The 24,718-nt window shown below is 36.2% G+C and overlaps 1 protein-coding gene across 1 annotated transcript in view; it reads left to right on the top strand.

Annotated features, from left to right (window-relative positions):
* EXOC6 (exocyst complex component 6) overlaps nt 1-24,718 on the top strand; it is a gene marked incomplete at both ends in the record, with an annotated part of 36,360 nt that overhangs the window by 10,717 nt on the left and 925 nt on the right. Inside the window, 6 exons of the mRNA XM_010184252.1 lie at nt 2,236-2,345; nt 3,382-3,493; nt 5,026-5,160; nt 7,974-8,153; nt 11,218-11,247; nt 17,018-17,159. Of these exons, the coding sequence (XP_010182554.1) occupies nt 2,236-2,345; nt 3,382-3,493; nt 5,026-5,160; nt 7,974-8,153; nt 11,218-11,247; nt 17,018-17,159 (709 nt within the window). The remainder of the gene's footprint in view (nt 1-2,235; nt 2,346-3,381; nt 3,494-5,025; nt 5,161-7,973; nt 8,154-11,217; nt 11,248-17,017; nt 17,160-24,718) is intronic.

The following is a 24,718-nucleotide window of genomic DNA, read 5'->3' as shown; positions in this document are numbered from 1 at the left end:
TGATTTTTTTAATAAGACTCCAGAGTCGTTGCTGGATGCTTTCCCCCATCAAATTCATTTGTTTAGCCATTATAATACTAAAATAAGGTAGACAGAATGGAAGTCCCTTACAGTGTTGGAAGTATACCACACCCTGGATATTATTTAGCATGACATATTTTGCTGATACATTGCAGATATTTTTAGCTTGCACTAAATAATGTTATCTGCCATCCTCTCTCATTCTCTGTCCGATGTGGACGTGCATGTGTGGACGTTACCTGTGTAGGCACGTGTAGTCATATATATGCATGATTAATACTAAACTTTGACTCTTATTTTGCCAGAAGGGAAACGTATTCTCTGTATGTGACTGTTTTCATTTTTGTTTATGACACAGAGAGGGATTTGTATTTCATAGTGAGCAGCATTTTTTGGTATATGTTTAATGGACAGAATCTCACTGATGCTTGTTTTTTGGGCTTGAGAGTCAAGTTGGGAATCAGGTTGGATTCTGTTCCCAAGTCTATCACTGACCAGCTGTGTGGTGCTGGTAAATCACTTCACGTCTCTGTGTCTCTGTTAATTTGTATGTAAAGTGGGGATAATGTTATTTTTTCAAAGCTCTTTCCGGATATTTGTAACCTGTATGTAAAGCAGAAGGACATAGTTAGAAATAAGGCAGTCTTTTTATTTTTTCCCTTTTGTATCCCGGCAATTTTTGAAGCAGTTCTGTTGACTTCAACCAACTCATGAATGTCAGTGTGTCTCATTTTTAACTGTTTGTTAGGATGAATCACTCTCACATTTTACAGGTGAGTTTATCATAGGACTTGCTTGGAGCACATTAGGCAGAATTATGACCAGAACCTACTGGGTGTTTCACATAGCAAATCCCATCTGACTGGACAAAACAGTCTTGTCTGCACTCTGTAGTTCAGGTTGAATGTGCCAGACTGTCATGGTTTGATGATATCATCTAATTTTGCTCCCTTTCTGTATGCATAAGTGGAACAATTGGCTTGTATCTCTGTTTTGGTGGTGTTTCTTTTTTTTTCTTGCTGCCTACTATAATAAGCAGGCAGAGAGTGTTGTGTCCTCCTGTACTGGCCAGACAGGGTAGAGGGTGAAGAGTTGCGTCTCTTAGATTCTTGAGCATATGAATGTTGAGACTCGAGGCCTACTGGCAGAATACTGTACTGATCTGAAGTAGTTTTAGGTAATAGCACTGTTTTATCTGTAAAAATGAATTGTTTAAATCAGATGAACACACATATGATGTAAATTTTATTGTTAAAAATGTTTACTATTGCTGTTGAATGACAAGAATGACTGGCACTTTACACCACAATTTTTCACACCACCTAATCTTAAAGAGGTATAATTTGGAGAATGTCAAGGTAATCTGTTTTGTCTTTTTTTCTTTAATGTACAAATGTTGAGCTGCCTTGATTAATTGTTAATTAGTGCTTTAGTTTTAGAAACTGAATTCTCCAGGGATGATACCAGTAGTTACTTATTTTTCTCATGCACTAGTCACAGAGTAAGCAGAAAACGAATTGTTTTCAGATTTCAGGAATGATGTATTCAATGCAGAAATATCTATTTGGTATGTGTGGATTTAATTGAATGTATTTCTCTTGTATTTCTTTCCCAAATACAGTATCAGCTTTCAAATTGAAGTAAGAAGCGTGATTTTATTCTTACAGACTACTAGTATTTCCCACATGTTAATCCAAATTGTTGAAATTAATTCAAACTGGTTTAAGTTTTGTAAGCCATTGAGAGAAAGTAAATATATGATAAAAATTATACATGCCTAAACATAGTCAAGATACTTTGAAAATTCCAGATGTATTAAACATCTCAAACTTTTTTTTTTCCCATTGCTTTTTCTGGCAAAAAATGTTTATGTTTTTGAGCTTCTCATCCCACTTACATCTGTCTTGTTCATTCAGATTAAAAGTGGTTTGAGATGTGTTTTTTAATGTGTGTTTGTAAATTGCTTCCTACAGAGGGATCGTAAATTACATAAAGTCTCCAAACTTTATTGTAATTTAACTAAATGATAAATTTTTATTTTCTTTATAAGATACTTGAAAAGATGTAGAAGGTAGCCCAACACCTACCACTGTTTATATTCTATGAAAAACAGAAAAGCTAAAGATTGTTAGTATTAAGTGGCTTTCTAATCATTACAAGCTCTTCTTAGAATCACTTTCAAGTTTAAGATAATACTATCTTTTATTTTCACAGCAATCTTTTCCAAAGAAACTTCCAATGTCTCAGTCAGTGCCTCAGATTTATATCCAAGTTAAGGAATTTATTTATGCAAGCCTTAAGTTTTCTGAGTCACTTCACCGCAGGTAAGCTTGAAGTATCAGGAATGTGACTATAAGGTATCCTGTAACTGCCAGGTGACCTAAAAATGTATGTTAAATTGAAAATGTATTTTCTTGTGTACTTGCTAGCTGTGCTTGTTTCATAATTTACATGTAATTACATGTATAATTATTTATATTGAATATATTCTTTCCAATGCTATAGCATATATTTGGTATGTGTCTGTGTATATAGTATACAATATGTGTGTGTCTGTATGGGTGAAGGTAGCTTAGCATGGTAAGCAGTCTAAAACACTGCTGGGGTTTTTTAAACAGTATTGACTGGTTTGAATAATCTAGAGGGTTTTTTAATTTAACAAAGCATGTAAGATTTGAAAAATATGCTTTGGTACTGACCATTTCAGAAATAATTGTGTAGCATTCCTGATTACTTTGAATGGTTTTTCCCTTCTCAACGCTTTGAGTTTCCTTAGCAATGGTTTCTCCTGCAACAAAGCGTGCTGCCTGCATGCTCGTTCCCTCTTCCATCCCACCTTTTTCTAATGGAAAACATCACAATTCTATTTCCTTTCCTTTTGTGGCCTTCCAAAGCTTAGTTTTAATTACATAAAATAACATTCATAGATCTGAAATCTGGAAGGTGTTTGTGGTTGGTCACCCACTTCTGCACTGTTAAAGATGTAAATTACTCGCTTTCACACATTCTTAATTGATACTGTTTATAATTTACACGTACTAATGAGAGCATGTTGACCTCCTCAGTAACTCATTAAAAGCCACAAATTACTCTTTCCGAACTGCTGTGTGATAAAATCTTAAAAAAAAAAGGTTTGCTTCAATGTTGAAATTCAGTTAACGGATAACTTGGTAAATGGAAGAAGTGTTCTGTGTGTTAGAACACGGAAGACTGGGAGCAACCAGAAATAAAATGCACATGGGAAATTCTTAACATGGAAAGTTCCCCTTGGGGGGGGTGGGGAATAAAAATACTAAGTAATACTGTCAAAAGTATTGTAATGTACAGCATAGTTATAAAAATAAACCTTTTTTTTTCCAGCTCAACAGAAATAGATGATATGCTCAGAAAAGCTACGAATTTGCTGCTTACAAGAACTCTAAGTAGTTGTTTACAGAACCTAATTAAAAAACCTCATATAGGTTTAACCGAGGTAAGTTTTGAAACACATTCTCAAAACTTGTTTTTTAAAGACAGTTAGTGCTAAAACCATTCTTGTAAATGTAGCCATACCAAGGTATTAAGAGTTGTGTAAGAAAAAGAAGTAGTGTTTGCTTTAAAATGGAAAATTTAAAGAGGTGAGAGATGAAGTACTGTCCTAGTTTTGCTGGGACTGAATCACAGAATTCAATTTTCTGTTCAGCATAAAAAAATCTGTATCTGTTACATAAATGACAACAATACAGTGCTGGGTCTAGTTGGAAGTATATTTACACACAGATGCCTTTTCAGAGAGAGAAGACAGATTTTCATCTCCTCTATGATAAACAGATTTGCAAGGAATAAGCCAAAGACTCTTACTACTCTGGTTGCATAGAGGGCATGGTTCGTGTGTTCTGCTCCTCTCTAGTAATTAGTAGCATGTTTTTGAGTTTCTTTTTCTTCCTATTTAAAAAAAAGGGAGGTGTATGAAAATCTCTCTCATATGAACTGTGTCGTTTCAGAGTAAACCTACCAGATCAAGAAATCTAAACTCTCAACTTCACTCTAACACATGAAACTTTTTCTATAGTAATTGCAATTAAAATATTTTAGTAGGTTTGTGCATGTTGTTTCTTCATTAGGACTCTTGGTTTAATCTATATATTGGACAGAACAAGACAGGATGAGACAGTGAATCACTCTGAACATTCATTGCAGGTACACGCAGTGTCGGGAGACGGCAGGCACCTACTGAAACATGCTGACAAGGACTTAGATTGTTGCTGTTAGAGCAGTGTTAGTTCATACTGAATGTTGTTTTAAAACTGCAAGAACCTTCATTGTGTAGGTGAAATCAAGAAGAAGAGGAGAGAGCTCTATAAATCATATATTGCCATGTTAGTAAGACAAGCCATGCAATTTTTCTGAGATGTAGTTTTCTATGTTTTTTAAATTGGTACAGAAATATTTTCAAGGATATGAAAATAAATTCACTAGTATTTTTTGAGGTGTTTCATTATAAAGTCAATATGTTTTATGAGAAAAATGTTTAAAAGAGAAAACTGATTTAACCAAGCATTACATTAGTGTTCACTAACACAGACAGTATGCACTGAGAATTACAATATACTGGTATTTCAGTTACTATGCATTACGTGTGTTGTCTGATTTGCAAATTGGATGTGAAAGTTGAATTTATAAGCAGGTCATGCTTATAAAAACATTTATAAGATGTACAAGCAGATTTGTTACCATTGTTGGGGGAGAAGGAGTTGACCACCTTATTTTTCAGTTTCCCTAACTTCAGAATGCATCATTCTGCAGACAGTATTGTGAAATATTTTTAATACCATTAATTTCTTAAAATATTTTTATTGTACAAATTAGTGATTTGCTTTTGGTAATACATTTTCCTTTCTTTACCCTTTGTTAATTCTAAAGTATCAGTTGGACTTATTTCACGGTAGGAGTCTGCAGTCTTCATTTTGAATGACAATGGATGATACGAAAAGGATTTTTACAAGATTTTTTGGTCTCTTGTAGCTTGTTCAAATCATCATAAACACAACACACCTGGAACAAGCCTGTAAATACCTTGAGGATTTTATATCTAACATTACAAATATTTCACAAGTGACTGTTCACACTGCAAGACTTTATGGACTTTCTACCTTTAAGGTATGGTACCTGTCATCCGTTATATGACCATGTGTGAAAAGTTACGTTAAAATCGCTATAAATGTTACATTAAAATCACTATAAATGAAGCATTTTAAAACAAGAGGGTGAGGGCAAAGCTACACGCTTTCTCATTTTTTACTCTAAAACAGTTCTGAACTGTTAAGAATTCAGTTGTAGCACTGAGCAGATAAACACTTTTTTATGTTATCAGTATGATATGAAATATGTCAGTACATGAGAAGCATCAATATTCTCTTTCAGATGCATCTTTTATTAAGCTGGGAAATGACAATCTAAGCTTAACTGCACCAGAAGCTTTCAATCGATTAAGCTCCTATTTGTGTAATATCTCCCCTTTCTGAATGGAATCAAGCAAAACAGCTAGCTTAACCTACAATGTTTGTATCACTTATTTGTTTTTATTCTGAAATATTTTAAAATTGTGCAATTCAGTAATATAAAAGCAGTATTAAGAATGTGCTACAAAGCATAAATTACTCAATTATCTTTTTAGAACTAATATGTTATTTACATGGCTTTTATATAGACAATAATACTGAAAACAATTACTGGGAACTTGACTGTTTCTGATGCATGCCAACTGCTTATCTGCACAAGCTGTATTTTCTCTGACTTTTTTCAGGAATGGCAGAAGTACTTAAGCTTGTATCTCAAAAAATTAAAGTGAATCATAGGTGATGCATATCAGCAGAGACAATTGTCATCTCAACAGTTAGCATGGCAACATTTGTAAGCCAAGTATAAAATAACCCTAAAATAAAAAATGCTGTAGTTTTCTTTCTATATATGGCTCCTTATCTCATTAGTAGGTGAAGTTCTCCTAGTTATTCTTTCATCTGTCAATTTCTGAAGGATTTTGAGCAGTGGAAACTAAAGCAGAAACACAAAATGACTTGTACAGTCACATTGGATGTCCTTGACAGAGCAAAAACGTACAGAAAGGTTCTGGCCTAGCAACTGTGGTTAGGTTACCACTGCCCTACCAGAAGTTTTATGAATTTTGCCATGTCCCTGGTATCTAGGCTTTCTAGTTTGCTTGTTACGTACCGATAGTGCAAGTGTGTCTTTGAATTTGGATATCTGTAGATATCTTTGTGTAAGGTCAATCTCTAATATTTTTAACATTGAAACAAAACACTTAATGCAGCCGTGGTCTTTGATTTCATTAAGAGGCATGGTGTTCTTTATCCTTGAATTTCATTTAATAAATGGAGTTGAAAGTTTACATTACATTTTGTGTTGACTGCTTATGCTGTAAGTTATGTTTAACTATCTTATAAACTACCTATATTACATTGGAGGGAACAATGGAATATTCTGTGTTTGGTGAGCTTAGTATCTATGCGCTTTGGAAAATTACAGATTAAGTGCTGACAAATGTAAGAATATTGGAGTTTTTTAATGTTTTCTCTCTTGTCTCTTTTCCTGGGGAACTTGTTAGCACAACATTCTCCACTTATAGTAGAAATTCTTTTCTTATTAATCCCCTCTTCTTTTCTTTTTTTTTTTGTTATTTATTTTCTTTTTTTCTTCCCCCCCCTCCCCAATTTTAATGAAAATCTGCTTGCAGTTCCCCAACTGGGCCCTCACAGAGTTTGGTATGTTCTACTGTTATTAAATTTATCTCCTGGTGGTAAATCATGTCACCTCCATTCTTTCTGAGTGGTCCAAAATCTCCTTTTATTAGCAGCACTGGTCACGTTTATATTCCATGAGATTATCTTACGAGTACATCTACACTGTATTTTTTTGATAGAAGCCTTCAGACTTATTTCATGGCTACTATTTTAAAGGGCCATTTTTCTCATTTTTGTATATATATGTTGCCCAGTGGAGGCCTTTACAAGTTGGTTTGGCAGTAAAAATGCTATTTTTAGGGAATTGTCCTGTGATATTTATGCATGGCAAGGCCACATGCTCCCTTGCTTTCTCCTGAAGTGCCTCGCAGCCTGGGACCCGACTGAAGACTGAATTTGACACACTCAATGTGATGCCACCTTTAAGCTCAGATAATTTGGGGTCTTTTTCATTTCATTCTTATTTAGACCTTTCTGAATTGCCATGGTTTTGGACTGCTTTCTCCCAGAAAAAACTCAATGGGAATTTCATCCACTTCTATGTTACTCCAGTATATCCAGCCTACTTTTGCTCTCTAAAAGCCTTCAGCAACTGAGAAGTTCACTTTAAATCCAATGTCTGTCTTGAATTATTTCTCAAGATCAGTGAAGAAAGTTTCATCTTGAGCCCAAATTAGAACATAGAATTTATTAAGTATCTTTAAACCCCAGGCTAGCGAAAGCATGCCTTTCCAGCAGGATATACCTTATCAAACATCTGCACATGGATCCCATTGCAGCTATGAGGATGTCCCCTAAACAAATAAGGCAGATAGCATCATAAACTCACTTCACAGTAAATGCTAGTCTTTACCTCTGTACTGTCTCGAAAAGTAGAATCCAAGTGGTGGCTTCTCCCAGCTGCCTATGGAATATTTTGTCTATGTCTTCGTCCTGGTTAGGTGGTCTATAACAACCTCCCACCATGATATCTGACTTGTTGGCCTTCCCCGTGATTCTCACCCATAGGCACTCAACCCTGTTGTCACTGTGGCTAATCTCTAGGCAGTCGTAGCCTTCCCTAGCATACACGTTACATACAATATTGCTTTAAATGAAATATTTTTTGAATCTAAGAAAAATACAAGACTTCAGTTTCGTTGATGGATATAATTTTATCTGCATTCTAATAATATTTTAGAAATCTAACAATTGCACATGACTTTTTTACAGGATGCAAGGCATGCTGCAGAAGGAGAAATATATACAAAACTTAATCAAAAAATAGATGAATTTATTCAGATTGCTGATTATGATTGGACAATGTCTGAATCAGATGGAAGAGCCAGTGGATATTTAATGGACCTTATTAACTTTTTAAGAAGCACATTTCAAGTTTTCACTCATTTACCTGTAAGTGTTCAAAATTAAGTTTAATTTCAAACTCTTTGGGCAAAATTTCATTGTAAAATAGTAGGATTTTGAAGATAGATGTGATTTTTGAACTGTGCATATGCTGACAGATGTGTTTTCAGATGTGTCAGTATGTTGACGATGCTTACCTGTGGTAATACTTTCAAAATATTTTCAAATGCTTTAGCAATATTATTAACAACAGCTAATTTACAAACAATTTAAGAACTCATGCAGTATTCTAGAGCATCAGACAGTCTTTTTTAAATTAACAACATTGGTTCTGTGTACACATGCACTGATTCAAACGGTGCAGAATTGGTGTAAATCCTGTATTTGTGCATAAGATTATTGAGGCCTTGGATTCTCCAAGGTTGTTTTTAGCTAAATAGTTTTCATCATAGGAAGTCATTGGATTCTAGTTAACTGAGCTGCATTGAAATGAATCCTTGTTCATACGCAAATACATCCTGTGTTATTTTGTCCTGGGTAGAAGGGTACTGTGAACCTGTTTTATGTACTAACTGTTATATTCCGTTGTCTCATTTCCCCTTGTTTTAGAACAAACAAAAAAGACTATTTCTAGTTTGATAGACGTCATAATAGTTTCTAGCTTTATAGGCCTGGAGTAACTTCAATAAGTCTTTCATGCTACACCTGCTTTTCATCAGCTTGTCCTCGGTTGCTGCTGTCACACTGATGTCTGAGCACTTTACCTACACACAATGCCTGTAATGGATAAGTCCTCGATGCATAGAATGTTTTTAGGCTGCAGACTGGAAGTAAAAGATAATTTCTTTACATGCACAGCAAGGTGTTGAAGTTGCTGGTATAGTGGGCTTATCTAGTCTTCCAAATCACGTGTGAAGAGGCTGTGATTCTTCAGTCTCTTTTTTCTTTTACTGACTCAAAAGACGTAACCCACTGAAGATATATCACGGAATATTGATGTGAATTTGACGTGTGAGATGTGTGCTTCTGTCCCAGATCAGTTGAGCATGTTTTGATAAAGAATGGCAAGTTTGTTAGATAGTTAAATTTATCGTAACCTAACTTACAAAGCAGTATGAACAAATAGCACTGCTCCTCAAAGGTCATAGGCATATAGAAGTTAAGGGATGTGCAATTTCTAGAGAAGGATAGCCAGAAGTCTCTCAGGAATGTATGTTGTGATACGGCTGTTTGGAAATGAGCCACAGAGAGAACAAAGTAAATATGTTAAGAGGAATGGAAAGAAGCAGCAGTGGCATTAGGAATTGAAAACTGTGAAAGGAATAGCAATATGTGCTTGGGGGCACACGTCAACCTTTGGAGAAAGCTAGTTCCTACGTAGAGGTTATTTGGTAATGTCAAACTCTGGTCAGGTAACAGACAGGATGTAGAACTACGTGGATGACCAGTCTGGTCTGGCAAGAGGGTTCTTGTAATTTTTCACTTATCCTGTGTATCGCTGCCGTTTCTGGCTTGGCCAACTGTAGAAACATACAGTCCTGTGAATGTTGTTGTCCATGAACTTTGGAGGTTATATGAAAACATGTATACAGTTTCATTGTGATGATTATGGTTAGATTTGTGATAGTAAGTTATTTTCATTAAGAAAACGTGTATAGTAAAAACATTTTCAAAGGTAAGCCCAGAACTAGGTTTCCTAACTCACTAAAATAGCAAGTGCTTTGGAGTGCTAATCTAAGCTAGATTCTCATATGCCATAGTTAAGATTTACAATAGTTTTACTATTCATTTTCATTAATGGATTGTTCCATTCATGTCACAGTGTCATTTCCATCATAATTTTTGCATGGCTGGCAGAAACATTCCACTGCTCAAAATAGTTTCTTAGAACCTTTTCTGTAATTAGAAATCAAAGAACAGAAGTCCCAACCACTGTCTGTAATTCTAGTAAGGAGAAGAGCAGGACAAGTAGAGAAATCTCTCCTTGCCCTTAGCATATCCGATCACGTTAGAGGGCATTGTGCTAGGGTAGGGGCACCAGTTGGCCACACTCCTTCTCCATGGTCTCGTTCAAGGGTCACTGACTTTCTCTTTGATATTGTTTCAAACTCTGGTCATCCTGTAGAAGTGATAAGTTATATTCTTTAACAATTTCTTGTCACAGTTTTTGAGTTCCTGTCATTAGAGTCTTGTTTTGTTTTAGCTGTATGTGTGAGCTGTGTAAAGGCACAGGGCATTTCTCCTTTTGTGCTTCCATGTGGGGCTATACCGAATTATTTCTGTACCGATGTATTTGTAACTTTTAAAAAATACTTCATATGTTATGTATCTGTTTTATGCAATTTGTAATATTTTTATTGGGACATTAGACATCTAAATCAGGTAGACTGCGGTCTCAGTTTTACTGAACCGGCACGCTTTGTGGCAAAACTTAGTAGGTGTCTGATATCTTTATTGAGCCACTGGAAATGTGTTGCATCTCTGAAGCCTTTATTTCTCCTCTTAAATTTTACATCATAGTGTTCTCCTTTGTGTTTGTTTACTGTGCTTAAGCAGTTTTGGAAAAGAAAACAGGTTTATTCCACCCTGCAGTTATATTACCATCAGATTTATGTTAAAATTTAGTAATGGGTAGTGTTACATGTAGATTCTTGCTGTCCTCAGCTATTCTACGTCTTGCTTGAACAAAGCATGTTAATGACTTACAGATAGCCTCTGTAAGCCAAGATGGTAAATATGGCATTTATGTTTTTAACCTATGTATTTTGGAATATATTATTTCTTATGAAAGCTTTCTGGAAAGGCATATCAACAGACACTTTATCATCCGAAGTTTGCTGCTGTGATATTTTAGCACACAGTTCCTTATTACAGAAAAGCATTTTATTGCTGAATTAGTATTATTTAAATAATAATCTCGTTGTTATGCCTCAACAAAATATTATATAAGTTCACAGGTTAAGAAAAAATTAAGGAATTATGTAGCTGTAATTGTTCTTTTTGGAAGCTTATCCTTACCTTTTATTGCTACCAATTTTTTATTCTTTTTTTTTGATGTTGACAGTACATCTTAATTTTTTTGTTTTGATTGCCTTACTGGTTTCCTTCTCAGAATAACAACAATGACCATGCAGCTATGTCGGTAAGTAGATGCAAGATGAAGAAAAAGCATGTGAACTGAAAAACTATGAACTGCCTGCAGGCTTATTGCTTCAATATTTAGTCATTTAATAAAAAGATCTTTCTGTTTTGCTGATGACTTGCTGCATACCTTGTGTGGTTGCATGCAGGGATCAAGTTAATGACTAACATTGGGCTTTTGTACACTGGGACAGCAGAAGCCCTAAAAACCTTGCAGAAGGTTGGTGGGGTGTGCCTTGCATCCCAAATGAGGTAATTTAGAGAAGACTATGAGACCTTTTGGAAGAGAGGTCAGGTATCAAAATGCAGCTATGAGACATGCACTCAGAATAAGGGTAGAGTGATCGAGTGAAGAATCAGTGAAAGTTCCATCATTTCTCTGCTACATCTGCCTGGAGTAAAAAAAAAAAAAGATGGATTGCGTTTAAGAATTATTCCAAGCCCTGATCATTTTCAGGTCATACATTTTTGTATAAGGATTTTATTTTTATTTGGCATAAGCACTTCCATGGTAATGAAAATGTTGAAATCAATATTGTGATGTTAAGAGTGGCTTCTGAATACTGAATTTCTCAGCTTACTTCTACTAATTTTCTCTAATAATGTTGTCTAATCTTAAACAGCACACAGCGACAGATGTACATTGTGTTGTTCATTATTTAAGTGAACAAACGGCTAAGACACGGTGTGGGAATAACCCCGTTCATTGCTAAAGCCTGGGAAGCAACTGGCTGAGTAGTAGCTCTGTGGATCTGGAGAGAGGATCTAGCAGTGGGCTTACGAGTTGTTAGGAGCCCACAGCATTTACTAACAAATGGAGGTTTAGGGAGGTGGATTACTTAGGTCTAGAGAAGTCTGGGAAGAGATCTACTGGCAGCCTACAACGTCTTGAAGGCCAGAAACAAAGGTGATGGAGCCAAACTCTTCTTGGTAGGGCTGACAAATTCACAAGTGGCTATGGTCACAAGTAGAAGCTTGGGAGATGAAGCTTTGACATTAGGGAGCAGGTTGCATGAAGAGACTAGTGCAGTGTTGGAGGAGGTTACTCAGAGAGGCTGTTGAATTCCCATCCTTGGTTGTTTTGAAGGCTCAGCTAGAAAAAGGTCAACAGACCTGAACTAGTGTTGGCAGTAGTCCTACTCCAAGAGGAAAGCTGAACTAGATGGCATTGGTGGTTCATTCCAATGAACACTTCTGCTATTTGAATACTCGGCCTCATGTTGAACTGTCAAGCTAATAGGTGTCATGAGCACTAGAAATATTGAATGTTTTGTGTAGAAATATTTCCTCTAATGATGAATAGGTGTCAGTGTGCTGCTTACGTCATGACCAAGCACTAGCAGAATTTCGGAGATGCAGAGCACAGAGGCTGCATTGCTTTTGAAAGGTTATAATTTGAGAGTCATGCGGTTTTTAATGGTTCTGTTTTCTAAAGTCACTGGAATTTAGTCTTTTGAGATTATTGCTATTTTCAGGTTCTTTTACATCCCATTTTAAGATCATATTGTAGTTTATAGTGCCATTCAATACTTTGAATCAAAAAGCAGATTAAAAGTTCATTATACAGCCATTAATCTAATGAAATCAGTTGGATGATCAAATTTGTTACTAAGGACCTGCATTATTGCATTTTTGTTTTGAACAGTTAAAGAAAAATTATACTTTTCTTTTCAGATCAGTTAATTTGAAATTATAGAGGATGTATATATGTGTTTTTAATATAAGTTTAGAATTAGCTAAAGTTTTACGCTATGTGCTCTGTCAGTACAAAGTCAGCGTTGGACAACTCTTTGGAAAAGAATGACTATTGAAAAGTAACAATTACAAATTACTTTCAAGTAGGTATTTTCTATTATTTCAGTAGAATTTAGGGCAGAGACTGGAAGTAAAATTGATTCTTAAGTTCCATTACTGTTTTTTAGTATACTTGTATTTTATCAATAGTTCAAAAGCTGGCTTTTAGTTCTGATGTTTTGTAATGCTTTAGTTATCATGACTGATAGAATCTGTGTGTTTAGTTTCTTTGCATTCTCAGAAAGTTTTTCATTATATCATTTCATATTGTTAAATTAACTCTTCAGCTTAACTTCTTAGATTTAACAGATACGTTTTGTTACTTCCTTTTATGCTGAGGGTGGCAGTTTGTGTTATTTTATTGTTTCTGTGATTGGCAGCAAAAGCCTGATTTCACAGCTTGCAGTGAGGGTGAAGGGGTGGTGGTTTTCTGCAGCTATATTCAAAAACTGTCAGTCAACAGCCTCCACAGGCTACTCAGAGAATGGGTTTTCGTACCGGTTTCTCCAAATGCCGCTTCATGCTGCCTTTGATTGGCACGGCCTGGCAGGGAGGATGGATGGATCTGTCACTGGCCAGTTAATTGTGTTGCCGGTCTCAGCCTGACATCAGGGCTTTGAGTCCTAAGTGGCTCAATACAAAACAAATTAGCAGATTGTAGTCATATTTCTCATTCTATATGCTTTGACTATGTTGAATGCAGTCCATAAATCATATTGACTGACACCATAGTGAATGATGAAGGCTGCTTTTGAGACAGCTAGCATGGGTCTTAGCGGTACCGCGAAGGTGCTGTGGAAGGATGCATATGGTTGACCCTTTGGGAATTTCCTAGGAGCCAAATGTCTCTTTACTGCAATTGTTCTTAGGAGAAAAGCTTTTGGATCCTATAAAAAAAGGATTTAATATGTCAGCAGATTCTCTTTACAAGCTCCTTTGAAATATAAGAAGTTTGTCTAAGGGTTTTCTCTTTTTACAAACTTGTATTTCAGCAAAATGTGAAGGCTGGGTGAAAAAACCACTGCCTTTAATGCTGTTAGCAGGTGTTTTTGCTTATAGAATAGGGTCCTTGTTTCTTAAACTTTACATTGGTTGAGTGGAAGAATAGGGTTTGTAGATAGCAATTAGCATAGGCACAGCAGAGATAATAGTGGTGCCTTCAAATGAGAGGCAACTGGAGCAAATGTGAGAAGCCAGCTGAATCTGCATGCTATTGAATATAGGTTTTTAATTGCTAGATACAGTAACCACGGCCACTCTCCCTTAAAAGAAAAGTAATTAAAAGAACCCAAACTGACAAATAATACGCATTAGGAGTGTTTTAAAACTAGCTGAGATTTCTTTAATTCTGAAAAAGAGAAGTGTTATTGTTATTTTCACAAATGCTTAACTTTCCTCTTCAAAATGCATTAAGAAGATATGACTAGAAATTGAATAATTGGTGGATGGTGGAAATTTGGAGAGAGATTTTTAACTAGGTGTCGTTTGTCAAACATTAATTTCAGTTTCATTCTTTTCTGAATATCACACATCCAGTGTGTTTTGAACTGGGAAGCACTGAATTCTGAAGAGGATAACAGTAAAGTTCACATTTATCTCTGTTAAAATTCAGCATTTTGATTTATATGTGTAGCTTCATTTTTTTCCTCTGGATTTAAGAAAATCAATTGTATTGAGATAAGTATAAACTGTGTACTGTAAACTTCTCTTATTTGTTAATATATCATGTGAACAATAAGCCTGTAGTTCAAGTTACATAGTTGGAAATAAATGTTAGGATGATACCATTTATGAAATTTTAAAATAAATATTAATCATACATGTATTGATAACTATTTAAAGTCCAGGTGGCTTTTACCATGTCATTTCTGTATTGTAACCATTATCTTGTGCTCCAGTACTATTGATATTTGCCAGATTGTAACAATTAACTACAGGTGCTTGTTAGAAATATAGAACTCTGTCTTTTATTTAAAATAATGGAGGAGTACACATTGTTTGCATATAAAATAAATGGAATGTTAAAATTTTTCTTGACAACCTATTAATCTGGTTGCACTTTTATTACATTATAGTGGCAGCATAAATAGGACATGGAGCTGATTTGATGGAGCAGTACATTAAACAGAGATGCACTAGTTGTTCCATTAAATCAAAATGACATTTCCATTAAGTATTTCAAACCTAGTACACTGTAATTAAATGAACTGTGGCCCGTTGATTCCCCTCTCACCTCCATTCTTTCCTTTTCTTTTTCCCTTTTTCCCCCCCCCTTTTTCCCATTCATATTGATGTTGTTCTGCTTGGGGAATAAAGCTGCATGTCTCCCAGTGTAATTACCATTGGGTTTGGGAGACTTTTAAGCATGCTGTTCTTGCATTGTTTCTTACATTCCTTGTTGTCAGTTCATCTATTTTGGTCAAAAATGTTACTTGCTTTTCTGAGATTTTCAATTTAGAAACTGACATCTCATTTTAGATATAAAGCTCCCAACAGTTCAAGGTGTCCTAAAGCTAAAGAGGTATTAGCAAAAGCCATTTGATTTTTCAGTGTGGCATGTGAGGAGAGCGAACGCTTTCCATTGTATATTGTCTAAATTTAATTACGTTTAACAAAGAAGGGATTTTTAAAGCACGGAATATTTAGGACCAAATTTGCTTTCCGTTATAAGTTTACATGAAAATTCAGTGATACGAGCAAGTTGTCTTATTAAGGACAAGATGCTAGAGCAGAACTTTCCAAAGGTTTTGGGACAGTGAGCCGCTGTCTATCCTCATCATCTGTCATTGCTCATACGTGTTTCTGTGAGTCAGCAGTGAATCGGTCAACCTGACTTCTCGGAAAACACCCGGGGAACCATTGGTTTAGAAAATAGTTGTTATCATTTTACTGGTGGCTATAAGTAAAATGATAGTGGTGTGTGCTCCAGTAGGTGTATTACCTCATTATGATTTCTTTTGTGTAAGTGTGTTAGTAGTTGCCTGCGTTTCAATACGTATTGTAACATAGACGTTAGTTGAAAAGCATGCTTTAGTAAGTACATCAAACTACAGAGATTCATACACTTGCATTTCAAATTCAAGATCACGCTGCTCTTAAAGATTGCTGTGATTAGAATGGTGCCATCTGAGCGGGTATCTGATCTTGATTCGTTTTCTGAATTCTAAGGTAGACTTTCCATATCTTTCGATTTTTCTGTGCTAAATTTTAGCAGTTTGTCAAATTAATGTCTGATTTTGTGCTTCGCTTTTTGGTCTCATGTTTGGAATTTTTTTTTTACTTAATTACATATGCATCATAAAGAGAAATGTTGCTAACTAGACTGTGATTGGAAAATTATTTTTATTTTGTACAGCAGAGGGCTGCATTTCATTTTGTAAGTAGTTGATTACTGACAGCGCTGATTTATTAAGCACCTGAAAAGACGATAGATAAGAATGAATATTTTAAATAATTTAGCAACAAGATTTGAGATGGAATTCAAGTAATTAAAGTGCCAATAATTAGCACAAGCTTCATGAGAAATGCCTGAACTTGAAAGCAATGCTCTTGGTTTATATAAAATTGGGGAATTTTTTACTGACTATCGTTAAAAATATGCAATGTGTTGATTTTCATTACATTCTTGCTTTCATTCAGTTGGGGGCGGGGGGTCGGGGAGAAATAGTCCACAGAGCTGTTTGTGTGCTTCAGCAACTTCTACTGCTATTATTTTGGAAATGTCCATTTATTGGTGAAGACTGTTTGATTTCCAGAATAAATATCAACAATTGCTATATATTTAATTTAGTTCACTGATTGATTTAATAGAAAAAAAATCTAACAGGTCAAAGAAATAACAGCGCGTGACCTTTTGCTTCTAATCTAAGTCCTGCATCATTAAGTCTTCAAGTGTATATTAAAATCAAACCAGATAAGCAGTTCTTTGGTGATATATAATTTGTTTCTATCTTAAAACCTGTTGCTCTTTCTACTAGGGAAAAGTGGCCCAGACAGCTTGCATGTCAGCCTGCCAGCATCTTTCAACATCCCTAATGCAGATGCTACTGGACAGTGAATTAAAGCAGATAAGCATGGGAGCAATTCAGCAGTTTAATTTAGATGTGATACAGTGTGAATGTAAGTAGATGTCCCAGAATTCCTGCCTATATCTGTCTTAACACTGCAAAAAAGTTCCTTAATGTAAGCCATGGAGTGGTTCTTTTTCTTATCTACTAAAGCTTTGTCTTTAAAAACAAAAATTATTACAGTACAGCTTCTTATAAAAGTGTGAGTATGTTAACATTTCTGGGAAATTTTTTAATGAAACGGTTTTTTTAACTCAAGTATCTGATTGAAACATACATCTGTTTTTACTCCTAGTAGGATCATAATTACTATATCTGGTAAAAAGACTATAGTCTAGTACAAATTTGCCCCAAACCACTATATAAATACCATGCTTTTATAACTGATAAAAAAGTCAAATGTCTATGAAATTTTAGCTTTCCTTCTCGAGTTTATTTATTATCATGCAATTTTAAAATGTGCTGTTACATAGGGTTTTCTCCCTCCTAGAACTACTACTGCCTTACTCGCTGTGCAGTACAGTAGTACTAATTTAGTAAAGATCTGATGTTAGTTTAGTCTCACTATTCAAAATACAGCATCAGAATTGTTTTATAAAACTGGTTCGATCCAACAGGATTAATTTCCTCATGTTCTGCATGAAGCTCACCACTGAGGGTGAGCTGTTAATCTGTATGAAGAAAGTTATTTCCCTAACATTTTTGTGTGATGAGTAGGTTTTGGGTCTGGTTTTAGAGGTGATGACTGAAATACAGTGAAGAGGCTCACTGGCATTTTTCTCGATGCATATTTTTAGATTCTTATGCTCTATTTTTTTCAAAGTGTCTTTCCTCGAATGTGTTTGAAGCATGGATGTCAATTATTTTGGTGACAGCTGGAAAATGGGGCAGTTCTGCAAGTCTTATCCTGAGGTTTTTAGTTTGGATGCATGGAAAAATGGATGAGTACTCAACTAGCAGCCACCTATGGGAAACTGGAAAATTGATTTCAAACAATTTGGTTAGCATCACAAAGGGTTCTTGTGGGAGTCCAGGGACAGAGTTAAGGGGAATTTTTGACATTTTAAGCATACGCTTGTCTTTCCTTCTCCTGCCTTATTTGTTGCATTCCAGCTAAACTGTGTAACAGGTAGAGTAGGCATATTTCTGACAGTCCTTCATTATACAGCCTTCAAGCCTTTCGGCATGCAAAATGAACTAATGGGATTATCGGGGTCCAATTGATAAAATATTTGTGTTCTTGACATTAAAGTTTGTCTTGTGACTGCACAAGCTGACCAAATAGATGATTATTTGATTTTTTTTTTCCTCTTGGTATGCTCAATATTGTAAATTTAGTAGTGTTCTTTTCAGGTAGGTGGGTAGGACTATGTGTATGTAAATTTGTGTCGTTTCCTGGATGTAAAAAAGATGCCAGTTGTAAAAACAGGAATTCAGTAGTATTCATAATACTGACACCGTCATCATTCATCTAGACAAGCTGTATTGGAGCACTCACCACACAGACAGCTGACTTCTGAACAAACAGCGTGACAGCAAAGAAAGCTTGCCCACTACCACAGTATTCTGTTTCTAATACTGAAAACATCATTTGTGAGCAACGCAGTACCTCACTACTCTGTACAGATTAACAAATCCACTGTTTCACTTGGAAGTTTCTAGCAGTACAGGGGATAAAATACATTTGTTGGTGTCTTTCACGGTATGAACAGTATGTTCACAGCAAAGTAGTGAGCAGTCTGGCTGTCATCTGGTCTCTGGGTTGTTTGCAGACCTTTTTCTTCTCAGTCTGTACTCTAATATGTGCTGTCCTAATTTCTATTACCACTTTTTCTACCATCTTTGATTGCTGCAGAGTGGAAACTTCAATCAGTGAAGAGATCTTAGTAGAGTATTATTTAATCTAACATGGTAACATTTCATTATTTTAAGATTAAAATATAACCTTAAGACAATATGTTTTGTTATATGTAGCTGTTATACTGAGTGTATGGCGTGGAAAGGACTTGGGAAACCTTGGGCCAAAATGAGAAAGTTTCAGAAAACTAGTAACTTAAAGACTGAAAAATGCATTCTTTCCACCACTGTGTAACTTCTAGCATGGGATGTACAGATGCAAATGGAATAAACTTTAATTCTTCCTTTCTGCAAAACTTTTAAAGCATATTAGAAAAAAAATAGTTTTGCACAGCAACACTTTGAGTAGTTTAAATATAATTATGGAAGCTTGTCGGTATAGTGTGTTGCAACAAATGACATCTTACAATCTGTGATAGACACAAGATTTTGCTCAGACTGCTTTGCTGTTGTGGATTCATTCATAAGGTCCATCACAGGCACATTCCAGGCCTGTGATTTATGTTCTTGCTCATCACCCTCCCCCAGCTTTATTCTTTGACGCTTTGGGATTAATGGATAAGTCAGTGACATTTCAATTAGTGCTTAGAGTGTGCAAATAATTCACAACTGTTGGGTAGTTTCCTACTGTATTGTATACATGGGTTTGACATTTTACTCACAGACACGGTGGAGCATACTCAGATGCATTTTGAACTAAAAAGTTGTGTGATACGTAGAAAGTTATGAGTATCAGAAGATGCGTTTGTAAAAATTCTTGGCAATAGTCTAGATATTTATTCTAATCTTTAACTTTGCATTTTTATTCTTTCCAATATGAACTAGAGATTAAATAAAAGCAGGAGAACGAGATTACTTGTCAGAGTTTTTTCTTTTCCATTTAAAAGCAATCGACAGCCCAACCAGCAGCCCAACAACCTGTTAATGAGCAGCAATCTGGTCAGGTTAGTAAGTGCTGAAGTTCTTAGTCACAGCAAAGAAGTAGAATGATAAGTGGACTTCCAGGAAAGGAAGGCAGAAGGAAAGGAGGTTGTCTTGTGGTGAACTCTGACATTTCATTATCCTGCACTGCATTTCTCTGCAAAGTACCTATCTTTAAAAAGTAGAGCAGAAAATCTGGAAGTATCTGATACTCTTGCTCAAGAATAGTAATAGTAGCAGGTGGTCTTCTCTAACGGTTTGTTAAAAAAGGGCCATCTTCTTGCTCTGCAAAAAAAAGTATATTGTTCTCCTTGCAAACATTCCAAGAGCTTTCAGTTTGTTTTCAGTTTGCCCTGTTCTAACTGAAGTATTTCTTCACTCTCTTCTATGTATTTTATAACTTAGAGCAGTTTTTTTCCTCTGTATTTTATGCCAGTCTTTCTCAGCGGTGGACATCTACTAGAATTATTGGGATTCTTACAACAGTATTCAGAAAAACAGACCCTACTAGGTCCCACTGATTAAAACCCAGAGAATAATCTCTCACTTAGACATTGCATTTCAGTACCCTGAGGAGCAAAATGGGTTGGGGAGGAGAGGCGTTTGCTTTTTCTTGAGGATGAAATTCGAATGTGGGTTGCTGTTCCTCACTTTGAGAAGCAATATGCACATAATAGAAAGTGAACTTTTCAGAGACATCATCCAGATCTAGATACCTGACATTAGCTTTTTATTAAGGAAATTCTAATTGCTGGAAGAGTTAAATATACTGTTTATAATTTGTGTTTTACTATAGCTGAATCACGAGACAGGATTAATTGGCAAAAAGGAGGCATGGTTGTGTGGGCATCCTTCTTCATCCAGACATGAATCTGTGCTGGGATGAAAAGGTTTTGGGTCCTGCCTTTAAATGAGCATGGGTTAGTGGAGAATTAGCACAAAGCAGGATGCAATATAGTTCACTAACCAGCCCTGCATAGCGCTTCCCGCCTGTCCCTTCTTTTTCACCCACTGTGTGGAGAGCTGCAATATCCAAGAGCAAGAGACATCTTGACCCAAGTGCTCTCTGAGTGTACACAAAGGTAATCTCCAGGTGGGCATGCCAGAAGCTGAGGAACCCAAATCCTGTTTTTCCTTGAAAAGGCACTATATTTTCCTCTGGAGGCCCCTCACTTTACCTGCCTCCTCTCCCATGTGGGAAGTCAGGTTAACTTAACTCGCTTTAGACCGTCCTTCATCTGCTGGTCACATATGGCAGCACCGCAGCGAGGGGACACAGCGAGGTTTGGCCAGTGCTGGGGGCAGGGCTGGGGGCTGCTGCCTGGCCAGCTGGCAGCTCCCTCAGCGAGACTGCCCTTCAGGCGTGTTTGAACAGCTGGGGCATCCCACAGGGCTGCAAAGTGGCTGAGAGTCACCTGATTCTCCACTCTTCCTTTAAAAACACATTTGTAGCTTTGCTGTCCTGCCTGTGAATCAGTGATATGAGGCTGAAGTGAGACTGTCCTAATGGAGCTTTGGATCCAAAGACTAGACTCTGATTTTGAATTTCTGCCGTTGAGCGGCAAAATTATTTGTCGGGAATTAGGTACCGAACTCCCAGACCAACAGAGAGGCATAACCAGAGGATGGCTAAAAGATGGTGTTTTGAGAGAGTAAAATGAAGAGACCTGTTAATAAATCTAGAAATGCGTAGAAATTCAGTACAATTTACAGTTAAAGGTGTCTTAAATTCCATTTTAGCAGACGCAGGCTTTTTCTTAAGATATCCATTAACACATACATATATACATCAATTGACAAATACCCCGCATACAAAACTGTAATGAAAAGATGGAAGTATTCAAAAGAAAATGGACTGAAGTAATCTTTACAATATTTAAATCTACTTTTCTCATATATGTGTTACCTCCCAGCCTGTTTTTGTATTGTTACATACTTTTCTCATTAGATCCTACCTGCTGTAAACTCCCAAACTGGCTGTTGTAGGAAGTAAGATGAGATTGTACATACTGTGGACACACGTGTCAAAGATTCTCTTCTGGATACACAGAGAAGTTCTACACACTGTCAGCAAAGTGCAGGGAAAGATGACGTTAGCAGAAACCTTGTGAAAATCGAATTAATATAATGCATATTTTCAGTTTGTTTCCCTGAAAACATTGAAGTTTCTGATTCAAACTGCAAAGCAGCCAGTTGTTTGCCCCGTATGTGACAGTTTAATGGCAATCTTTTAATTTCCTTCTCTTACAAAATTCCAGAATGCTCTTATGCACACTAAACCAACCAATTGGCCAGGCTCCTACCCCTCCGAATGCTCTTTATGCCTAGAATGAATGTAGGGGGTGAATATTTTAAAAGACGTATAGATGACAATGTTTCATTACTATCTGGAAAAGGACCCCCTAGGACAAAGACATTAAGAATGTTAATCCTGTTCTTATAACATCTTCCTAAAACACTGTGCAGTAGAAAATATTTAATTAGCTTTGTAAAATTGTTAGCAAACTTAAAAGCCCTGAGCTGAGGGCAGAGGGGGAACTGTCTGACCATTACACATAAGTAGATTATCTTTTTGCCCTTTGAACTCATGAAATTGTAATAACGAAACAAATTCAGTAGTCACCTGTCCAAAATGACCCAAATGTGAGAATAAATGCTTTTGCTCTAATGAGTGTCCCTGCTGTTGTAAATGCATTCATAAAATAAAATTTTAATTAAAGAGAGCAAAGCTTATACAATAATTAAGTTTGGTACCTTGTGTGCTTCTTGTTCTGTAGCTACAATGGTAGTAGGTACAATGTAGAGAAACTAAACCATGCTGCAGTATTTAATGCATTAGCAAACTATCTTAGCCTGGTGAACTGCAGAAAGGATGCAAATGTCTGACAAGTAAAAGTATCCCCGTATAAGAAGGTACCTCCCAAAGTGTGGTTGGGTAACTGAAAAGTTTTGCTGATGGTCACACTTTTCAGTTGTATTCACTTTTCATTTCTGTGGCCATTTCTTTGCTGTAGAGCTTCCCTAGTCCAGAAGCTACCATTGTGGAGTGGGTGGAGGAGCCCAGGTTTTATTGGATATGTGTGTGTATACATTACACACACACACACACTTGTATATGCTATATAGTACTATAGTGTACTGTGTATGAACATGAAGTTATACAGGATCAGACACAGATGGGCCTTATCTTTTAAGAGTAGTACAGGTTCTCCTTCCTTGTTTAGGGAACGTAGAAAAGATCCCTTCTGACCATCACGCTTATCCTCCTCATTAGCGTGCTACCGTAGCTCACAACCCACGTATCTCTTTTTAGCTCTTTGCTCTGGGGCATTGTTGAGAATTCCCTGCTATAGGATGGTGTTCCCATTTTACATGCAATGTTTCGCTGACTGCAGGGACCGGCATCATAGGCCTGTCTGTCCCTGAAGAAAGGGTGGTCCCAGTGGCCATGAAATACCTGCAGAAGACAACCTGGAGGCACCCAAGCCTTTAGCTTAGGGTGTTCAGAAGGGTGCTTTCATAGGTCTGGACATGTGTTGTTCCTCTGCAGGTTGGTGGCTGTAGAGACTGTTCTCTCTTTGCTGCTTTTAAAGAATTTCTTATATTAAGCAAACTCTCTTTATAGAATGTTTGGTTTAGGATATGCTTTTTCTACTTTTTTTTAATCTTCCTTTTTATTTAAAAAGCATCTTTGTGATAAGTTAAAACTCCGTGAAAACTCACCTAGAAAGTTGGTATTACTTGTAAAGCAGGAAAACGAGACAATTTAAAATTCGGACTTGAAAACAGTAATCAATGAGTATTTGCCAACTGTTACCAGTACTTACCTGTGACATAAGTGTTCTCTCTAGGGTGTTTGATTGCTATTTTTTATTACTCTACTTGATGAAATATCAAGTCATATTCCAGTTTAATTCGTTCTCCTATTACATGACTGTCCATAAAAATTTTTGCACTACTATAATACAGGTAATTAATTCTGCCTTTACTGGTAAAGCTGCTACTCTGATGTTGTATTCATCTGTTACTGAGCTGTTCTCAGGTATTCTGAGATGGTCTTAGTAGCTTCTTGTACCACTTAAGTAAGAATCTTTATTTTTTTTCATTTACAATTGCATTCCATATAATAATTTTTTGACTTGTGGATTGTCTATCTGTTTTGAGTTGGAAACATACATTCAGAAGTAAATTATTTAGCCTATTATTTTACTGTCATGTTAGTTAGCACTGATGTCTTTCTGGTGTTAATTTCACTTGGTGATCCAAATTTTCTAACTAACTATTTAAAAAAAAAAAATATATATATAAGGATTTCATATTACCTTTAAATGTTAGCAGGAGTCCATGTGGCACAGTCGACTTGAGCACCGAATCTGAAAATTTTTTGGATGCATTTGTTGGTTCCTCTACTATTGAATGTCTTGTTTCTCAAACTTGGAAAAAAGTGTTACCTTTCACTGCTTCAGAGGATACCTCTCTAAAACTATTCCAGTAATATCTACTTTGTTTTGTTAAGAGCTCTAACTGAAGAGCATAAGAAAAACTATCTTACGCTCTTCTGAAGTCAGATGTCGTTGAGTGGGGATGTGAGGCAATGGGTGTTTCCACAAGTGTCTTTGTTAGTAACTTGTGACTAGGATAAGAGCAACAACAATTATTTTTGACAATTTTGATAATTTTGACAACACAGGAGGTTCCACTTCAACTGGAGAAGAAACTTCTTCTCAGTGAGGGTGCCAGAGCATGGCCCAGGCTGCCCAGAGAGGTTGTGGAGTCTCCTTCTCTGCAGACATTCAAAACCTGCCTGGCCGTGTTCCTGTGTGACCTGGTCTG

Source organism: Mesitornis unicolor, unplaced genomic scaffold (genome assembly GCF_000695765.1).
Source record: "Mesitornis unicolor isolate BGI_N332 unplaced genomic scaffold, ASM69576v1 scaffold18675, whole genome shotgun sequence".
Classification (NCBI taxonomy): domain Eukaryota; kingdom Metazoa; phylum Chordata; class Aves; order Mesitornithiformes; family Mesitornithidae; genus Mesitornis; species Mesitornis unicolor.
The sequence above is the reverse complement of the archived record's forward strand: the minus strand, read 5'-3'. Positions and strand labels throughout refer to the sequence as shown.